The 9428-nt window shown below is 40.8% G+C and overlaps 1 protein-coding gene across 1 annotated transcript; it reads right to left on the minus strand.

Moving 5' to 3' along the window:
* Window positions 1-2813: 2813 nt before the first annotated feature.
* On the minus strand, window positions 2814-3203 carry LOC137754433 (keratin-associated protein 2-3-like). The gene has a single exon (XM_068530095.1). The coding sequence runs from the start codon at window positions 3201-3203 to the stop codon at window positions 2814-2816; it is 390 nt and encodes a 129-aa protein (XP_068386196.1).
* Window positions 3204-9428: the final 6225 nt, after the last annotated feature.

Below are 9428 nucleotides of genomic sequence, written 5' to 3' on the forward strand. Positions count from 1 at the left end.
TCATATCCCCAAACTCTGTGAATTGACACTGGTGGCAAGTCATGTGCTATTTTCTGATGCCACTTATCCTAAGACCAGACAACACTCATTGAATACGTTGCCACTTACTATGTGTCCTTGGGTCATGAGGGATAATAAAGATATGTAATCAAGGTTGTTGTGAAGATTAAGTGAGCTAATAAGTGTGAAGCAGTAAGAACAGCGCCTGGCACTTAGTGTCTTATATTTGTTAAGTTAATAAATATATTTTAATAGGTCATGTTACACTGGTGCCTTATAAACTCCAAATTTTGAACTCAGAACAAAGATGAATGTTTTTGATATGGCAAATGGCCACTTCTCTGTTCAAATCACTGTAGAACACATATTGAATAAGATTTTTCAGTGGGGAGTTTCATTAACAGAGTAAACTAAAAATGCCTGGAGGAAGATATAGAGCTCCCTCTATGTGAACACCAATCTCTGTAAAGGGGAGTCAGGCTATCGATGTAGAACTGACAAGACAAATACGTGTCAGAATTGTGGAGAGTGGATTAACCCTACTGAAAGTACCACAACCCATGCAAGAGAGTGAGGTCTTAGAAAAACATCCTTAAAAGAAAAGGCTGAAAACCAGACAGCTTCTTAGTGGTGATGGGCAACAGATTTTGCATAAGGAATGCTAGGGCTTTATTTAACCCAACAATTTCCGACCATCACATTGTGAACAAATTATAACATGAAAAGTACTGTCTTGTTGAGTTCTCAATTCTCAATTGTCTATACAAATGGGGAAAAACAATTGTACCTATAATCTGAAACAGCTAGCAATGTTTAAAAATTCTTCATTCGGAACATAGCAAAAGTGCCCCTTGCTTTATGCAATTGAGATGATCGTAAAATGCTAAAATATAAATTCAATGTTTAATAATTTGATCACATTTTAAAGATCTCAGGGACCTCCCTGGTGGTCCCGTGGCTAACAGTCCACACTCCCAATGCAGGGGCACGGGTTCGATCCCTGGTCAGGGTAGTTGATCTCATATGCCGCAGCTGAGTGTTTGCATTCCACAACGAAGACCTGGCACAGCCAAACAAATTAAATAAATAAATAAATATTTATAAGAATTTAAAAAAGATCTCCGAGAAGTCCACTATGTACAACACGGTGGTATACTCTTATCTGTAATAAAAGAACTCTTTAGGAGTACAAACCGCTGCTCTCTAACTTATCTGCTTTAAATTCATTTAGACTTTGATAGTTAACATTTTTAAGAGCATAGCCTAATTGTGAGAAAATTTTAAATAATTTCCCCCAAATAGGTACAGGTTTTAGGCAATCCAGTTCATCTAAAAATAAAATGTACGTTCATTTTTAAAAGTTAATAATTGAGAATAATATGAAGAAGAAGATGAATATTATTACCAGTTCTGTAGGTTTTGTTACCTAATGTTCCAGCTATTTTTTTAGGCATAAAAACACATAGACACGGACACACAGAACACATATTCCCTCACAAGATAGGTTCATATTTTGCTGCTTCCTTATTTTTTACTTAAAAATGACAGGACCATTGCATGAGGTTTCCTAATCGTCAACTATTTTTGGTATTTCTGATATTATGTACTATTTGACTTTTTTGTGATTTACAGCTCATGTCCCTAAGTAGATTATAACCTCTTCAAAGCAGGAACCGCCTTTTATTCCTTTATATTCCCTCAGGGTGGTCAACTCAGTGCCTCATTCACAGTAGATGTTCAAAAAGTACTTGTAGATTGGCAGTGATTAACGTGCGTGAAAAATGCCTTCAATGCCCAGTTCCTGAGCACAAAGATAAGCAGCCCTGGAGAGCCAGTATGGATTTAATATCCACACAAGTCGACATTGTGAATAACATTCCAAATAACAGTCAGAGCTGTAATGCATAGAAGGGAGTGTATATTACCTGAAGAAGCAGTTCTACTTGGTCACAAAATATGACAGTTCCTCTGCGCAGAGGAACGTGTCTCCGATCATAGTAAGAGGAAATGTTTGGCTTAAATGCTTAATGTCAGGGGGCTTGCGTTCTCCTGGGTCTTTTCTGAACATCAGTGGTTATAATGACATTAAGAAACGTATTTGATCTTTCATTACTCATTGCTCCTTAGCTTCAAAAACAGGCGATTGGCCAGATGCCACTCAAGGTTCCTTCCACCTCTAACATACTGTGCTTTCTGTGCTGTGCCAGCAGGTGTGAGTTCAGTGAATGAATACTCAGACTGGGAATATAAGTGGTAACCCCAGTGTAGACTCCTTGCTGGTCATTTTTGAAGAACATTTCTCAGGTGTGCGGCACCTGTCTGGAACCGTGGGCATCTGTGACTCTGTATATGTGATGAAGATATAGCTGTGCCCACCTTCCTTAGCTACTGTGTCCTATAAATGCCATCTACAATGATAAGAAGGAAACTACCCAGACTTCGGTTATTTTAGAGAACAATTTAAGAGGATTATCCTGTATCTTGCTTTCAATGTCTCTGGAAAATTCAGACAGAATCTCCTTAAAGGAAATATCACGAAGACCACGATTTCTATGCTGGGAGTGCTGAATTTATTAGAAAACCAACAACATGATATAGGAGGGAGCTGGGGTGTTGAGAGGACAGGATATTCTTCATCCGTAGTTCGTTTGAAAAGGGTCTTCGGTGCCTCTTAAAAGCTAGTTAGAAGAGAGGAGGAAGGGGCTTCTCGAGAAGAGACCTGCCACCTTCTGCTGTGAAGCTGTGGGACAGCAGGATGGAGCCGGCCGTCTCTGGGGGACCCTTAGTGACGATGCGCTCCTAGGACGCACTGCTCAGCAGCAGGAGGAAGTCCTGCAGGTGGCCCAGCAGGGGTCCGGCTGGCAGCAGGGGTGGCGGCAGCACGGGGACTGCACAGAGACGGGATGGCAGCAGGTGGTGGTCCAGCAGCAGGGGCGGCAGACCACGGCCTGGCAGGACGTGGGGCAGCAGGTGATGGGGCGGCAGCAGCCGTCCTGCAGGCTGCACGGGGCGTAGCAGACCGGGCGGCGGCAGGGCTCACAGATGGGGCGCGTGCAGCGGGGCACGCAGGTCACGGGGCGGCACACGGTGGTCTTGCAGGACACTGGGCGGCAGCAGCGGGGGTCGTGGCAGCAGCAGGGCTGGAAGCAGCCTCCGGCGGAGCCCAGGGAGGAGGAGATAGGGCCGAAGCAGGAGCCAGTCATGGCGGTGTCTGGGGTTGAGTTGGCTTGAGCTGTTGAGAGGAGTTGAGAGTTCTCAGGTGTGAATATCTTCCTCCTGCTCTGGGCCCTTTATATACCCTGGTCAGCTGCTGATGACCCCTCTTGTTTATCTTTTGGCCAATTAAGTAGACATTTGTTTTGACTAATGATTGCATTGCTGGTGAAATACTCATGATCTCATTAAAGAACATGTGTTACATCCCTAAATATGGATGTATTCACGCTGTTCATCATCAAAACCTAAGCACTCCTCTGCGCCATTTGAAGGGATAGCAGCTCTTCATGCTTATTTTGAGTTGATGGCACCTGGCAAATCCTGGGCAAAAGGGGCCTAAAGGGGCTGCATTTTTAAAGAAATTAAACATATAAGGGTTTCTAGAGCACTGACTAGATCCTATCCTTGACCCCCAAGAGATCCCCTGAAACACCTACATGTGAATCAGACAGGTGTCCGACACAGTCTTTTGTGTGGATTCCTTGGGAAAACATTTATGTTTCACTTGATGTATAGTGAAATGTACATGCCTTGAATAGTACCGCAGCTCATATGCTTGTATTGGAAAGGCAAAAGTTTATTTTCATAAACCAAGTGAGTATTAGAATAAAATATCCGAGAGTGCCATCATGTTTTTTTCTTTTTCTTTTTTCCAGCGCATGTTGTGGCATCTCTGATCTGGCTGGTCAGAGAATATTGATTTTCTCTGAGGCATGACATGTTTTATAGTTGCCGTTCTTGTGTATGTGATATGGAATCGTGTAATGAGAAGTTTTTTCTTACTATACCTTGACATGGGTGCTACAACTATGAAGGGATAAGACAGAGGTTTGTGCTCCATCACAGATGTAGAAAACAAATTTGTGGTCACCAGAGGGGAAAGGCGGGGAGGGATAAATTGGAACATTGGGATTGACATGTACACACTACTATATACAAAATAGATAACTAATAAGGACCTACTGTATAGCACAGGGAACTCTACTCAATACTCTGGAATCACCTGTGTGGGAGAAGAATCTTAAAAAGTGTGGATATATGTATATGAATAACTGACTCACTCTGCTGTACAGCAGAAAGTAACACAACATTGAAAATCAACTATACTCCAATAAAAATTAATTTCAAAAACAGACAGGATTTTTCAGCAAACAGTGTACACACATATGATACACTGTTCAAGGCAGTGGATTGGGGAGGTACTGCAGCTGTTCTGTGATGGCAAGGCTAGAAGTGTGATTGATGGACATGCTTCTTTGGGAATCGTTGCCACGGGCAGTTGAGGAATTGCATGGGGAAAACGGTCTCATTACTTTTCACCTTTACTCCTATGATTCACCAGACAGGGTTTTGGATCACTTTAGGATCATTTCCATAATTCAAAAGAATGTGCCTCAGGCCCCAGGAGCTAAAGCTTCCCAAATGGAATTTCAAACACAGTGTCAAAACTTTAAAAGAAATGCAAATTGACTGAATGTAAATTGACACAATTGGGGAAACAGAGGAGGGAGAAATCCAGTACAATCTCATCGATGTAGACCTTCAACTCTCTCTCTCTCACGTTCTGTTGTCCATGGGCACTCGTGATTTTTTCAAAGCGGTAAGCAGAGCCTAGATTTTAAAAACTTGTATATTCTGCTCTCTTTTCTCTTTTTTTCCCCAGCTTTCTTGAGATATAATTGACATATAACATTGTGTCATTTTAGGTGCACATTGTGATGGTCTGATACACATGTATATTGCAAAATCTTTACCACAAAAAGGTTAGTTAACAGATCCTTCACCTTACGTAACTATCATTTTGTTGTTGTTATGATGAGAACATTAAAGCTCTATTTTCATAGCACCTTTTGAGTAGCCAGTATACCGTTGACCCGTGCACAACACGGGTTTGGACTGCATGGGTCTACTTATAAGCAGATGTTTTTCAGTAGTAAATACTACAGTGCCACACGACCTGAGGTTGGTTTCATCATGGAGAGGGAGGAAATGCAAGTACAGAGAAACCATAGATACAGAATCTCGGATATGGAGGGCAGAGGGTCGGTGCCCCTAACCCCAGAGTAGTTCAAGGGTCAACTATAGTATTGTTAACATAGTCACCGTGCTGTTCATTAGATCCTCAGAATTCACTCATCTCGTAACTGGAAGTTTGTATCTTTTGACCAACATCTCCCCGTTTCTCCTACCCCTCAGCCCCTGGCAACTACCTTTCTAGTCTATGTTTCATTGAGTTTGATGGTTTTGATTCCACGTGTAAGTGATATCATATAATATTTATCTTTCTCTGTTTGACTTATTTCACTTAGCATAATGCCTTCAGGGTCCATCCATGTTATCCGAAAAGGCAGAATTTCCTTCTTTTTATGGGTGAATTATATATAGAAAACATTTTGTTTATCCATCCATGTGTTGTTGGACGTTTAGCTTGTTTCAATGTGTTGGCAGTTGTGAATAATGCTCTCATGAACATGGGAGTGCAGATATCTCTTTGAGATAGTGATTTCATCTCATTTGGATGTATTCTAAGATGTGAGATTACCGGATCATAGGGCAGTTCTATTTTTAAATTTTTGAGGAACCTCCGTAGTGTTTTCCATAGTAGCTGTACCAATTTACATTCCTACCAACAGTGCACCAGGGTTCCCTTTTCTCCACATCCTCACCAGCATTTGTTACGTCTTGTCTTCTCGATAATACCCATTCTAACATGCGTGAGGTGCTATCACATTGTGGTTTTGATTTGCATCTCCCTGGTGATTAGTGATGTTGAACACCTTTTCATGTACTTGTTGACCAGCTCTATGCCTTCTTTGAAAAAATGTTTACAAATCCTCTACCCGTTTGTTAAGTGAATTGGTTTTTGGTTTTGTCTTGTTTTGTGTTGTTCTGGTGTTATTTAGGAGTTCGTTAATGTTTTGGATATTAACTGCTTATCAGATATATAGTTTGCAAATATTTTCTCCCATTCAGTGTGCTGCCTTTTCATTTTGTCAATGATTTCTTTTGCTCTGTAGAAGCTTTTTAGTTGGATGTAGTTCCATTTGCTGGCTTTTGCGTTTCTTGCTTGTGCTTTGCTCCTTTCAAGCCACATTGTCTCATAATCAATTTTTCCTGTTGCTTGAGTGGGTCATCTTCCTAATGATCCCATTCTGTGCAAGGAGAACCTCTTTGGAGGATCACCTCAGTTAAGAAGATGAATTTCTCTACTCCAAACTCTTCTGAGCCAAAACTGTTCCAAAATGATTTTTCTCTCCCTTTTATAAAGATCCACAAGGATGAAGAGTTCACTAGCCCTTCAGTAGGCAATACTGGTGTTTATTCTGTCTAAGACACTCATCCTACCTGATGCCCAATTTCATATCCAGGCAGAGAAAATATGGGTCATGTGTGAATAATTCATATCCCCAAACTCTGTGAATTGACACTGGTGGCAAGTCATGTGCTATTTTCTGATGCCACTTATCCTAAGACCAGACAACACTCATTGAATACGTTGCCACTTACTATGTGTCCTTGGGTCATGAGGGATAATAAAGATATGTAATCAAGGTTGTTGTGAAGATTAAGTGAGCTAATAAGTGTGAAGCAGTAAGAACAGCGCCTGGCACTTAGTGTCTTATATTTGTTAAGTTAATAAATATATTTTAATAGGTCATGTTACACTGGTGCCTTATAAACTCCAAATTTTGAACTCAGAACAAAGATGAATGTTTTTGATATGGCAAATGGCCACTTCTCTGTTCAAATCACTGTAGAACACATATTGAATAAGATTTTTCAGTGGGGAGTTTCATTAACAGAGTAAACTAAAAATGCCTGGAGGAAGATATAGAGCTCCCTCTATGTGAACACCAATCTCTGTAAAGGGGAGTCAGGCTATCGATGTAGAACTGACAAGACAAATACGTGTCAGAATTGTGGAGAGTGGATTAACCCTACTGAAAGTACCACAACCCATGCAAGAGAGTGAGGTCTTAGAAAAACATCCTTAAAAGAAAAGGCTGAAAACCAGACAGCTTCTTAGTGGTGATGGGCAACAGATTTTGCATAAGGAATGCTAGGGCTTTATTTAACCCAACAATTTCCGACCATCACATTGTGAACAAATTTTAACATGAAAAGTACTGTCTTGTTGAGTTCTCAATTCTCAATTGTCTATACAAATGGGGAAAAACAATTGTACCTATAATCTGAAACAGCTAGCAATGTTTAAAAATTCTTCATTCGGAACATAGCAAAAGTGCCCCTTGCTTTATGCAATTGAGATGATCGTAAAATGCTAAAATATAAATTCAATGTTTAATAATTTGATCACATTTTAAAGATCTCAGGGACCTCCCTGGTGGTCCCGTGGCTAACAGTCCACACTCCCAATGCAGGGGCCCGGGTTCGATCCCTGGTCAGGGTAGTTGATCTCATATGCCGCAGCTGAGTGTTTGCATTCCACAACGAAGACCTGGCACAGCCAAACAAATTAAATAAATAAATAAATATTTATAAGAATTTAAAAAAGATCTCCGAGAAGTCCACTATGTACAACACGGTGGTATACTCTTATCTGTAATAAAAGATCTCTTTAGGAGTACAAACCGCTGCTCTCTAACTTATCTGCTTTAAATTCATTTAGACTTTGATAGTTAACATTTTTAAGAGCATAGCCTAATTGTGAGAAAATTTTAAATAATTTCCCCCAAATAGGTACAGGTTTTAGGCAATCCAGTTCATCTAAAAATAAAATGTACGTTCATTTTTAAAAGTTAATAATTGAGAATAATATGAAGAAGAAGATGAATATTATTACCAGTTCTGTAGGTTTTGTTACCTAATGTTCCAGCTATTTTTTTAGGCATAAAAACACATAGACACGGACACACAGAACACATATTCCCTCACAAGATAGGTTCATATTTTGCTGCTTCCTTATTTTTTACTTAAAAATGACAGGACCATTGCATGAGGTTTCCTAATCGTCAACTATTTTTGGTATTTCTGATATTATGTACTATTTGACTTTTTTGTGATTTACAGCTCATGTCCCTAAGTAGATTATAACCTCTTCAAAGCAGGAACCGCCTTTTATTCCTTTATATTCCCTCAGGGTGGTCAACTCAGTGCCTCATTCACAGTAGATGTTCAAAAAGTACTTGTAGATTGGCAGTGATTAACGTGCGTGAAAAATGCCTTCAATGCCCAGTTCCTGAGCACAAAGATAAGCAGCCCTGGAGAGCCAGTATGGATTTAATATCCACACAAGTCGACATTGTGAATAACATTCCAAATAACAGTCAGAGCTGTAATGCATAGAAGGGAGTGTATATTACCTGAAGAAGCAGTTCTACTTGGTCACAAAATATGACAGTTCCTCTGCGCAGAGGAACGTGTCTCCGATCATAGTAAGAGGAAATGTTTGGCTTAAATGCTTAATGTCAGGGGGCTTGCGTTCTCCTGGGTCTTTTCTGAACGTCAGTGGTTATAATGACATTAAGAAACGTATTTGATCTTTCATTACTCATTGCTCCTTAGCTTCAAAAACAGGCGATTGGCCAGATGCCACTCAAGGTTCCTTCCACCTCTAACATACTGTGCTTTCTGTGCTGTGCCAGCAGGTGTGAGTTCAGTGAATGAATACTCAGACTGGGAATATAAGTGGTAACCCCAGTGTAGACTCCTTGCTGGTCATTTTTGAAGAACATTTCTCAGGTGTGCGGCACCTGTCTGGAACCGTGGGCATCTGTGACTCTGTATATGTGATGAAGATATAGCTGTGCCCACCTTCCTTAGCTACTGTGTCCTATAAATGCCATCTACAATGATAAGAAGGAAACTACCCAGACTTCGGTTATTTTAGAGAACAATTTAAGAGGATTATCCTGTATCTTGCTTTCAATGTCTCTGGAAAATTCAGACAGAATCTCCTTAAAGGAAATATCACGAAGACCACGATTTCTATGCTGGGAGTGCTGAATTTATTAGAAAACCAACAACATGATATAGGAGGGAGCTGGGGTGTTGAGAGGACAGGATATTCTTCATCCGTAGTTCGTTTGAAAAGGGTCTTCGGTGCCTCTTAAAAGCTAGTTAGAAGAGAGGAGGAAGGGGCTTCTCGAGAAGAGACCTGCCACCTTCTGCTGTGAAGCTGTGGGACAGCAGGATGGAGCCGGCCGTCTCTGGGGGACCCTTAGTGACGATGCGCTCCTAGGACGCACTGC

Source organism: Eschrichtius robustus, chromosome 20 (genome assembly GCF_028021215.1).
Source record: "Eschrichtius robustus isolate mEscRob2 chromosome 20, mEscRob2.pri, whole genome shotgun sequence".
Taxonomy (NCBI): domain Eukaryota; kingdom Metazoa; phylum Chordata; class Mammalia; order Artiodactyla; family Eschrichtiidae; genus Eschrichtius; species Eschrichtius robustus.

Bases quoted from the DNA above. Each gene is read 5' to 3' on its own strand.
- LOC137754433 (XM_068530095.1), bottom strand. From the start codon at position 3,203: ATGACTGGCTCCTGCTTCGGCCCTATCTCCTCCTCCCTGGGCTCCGCC.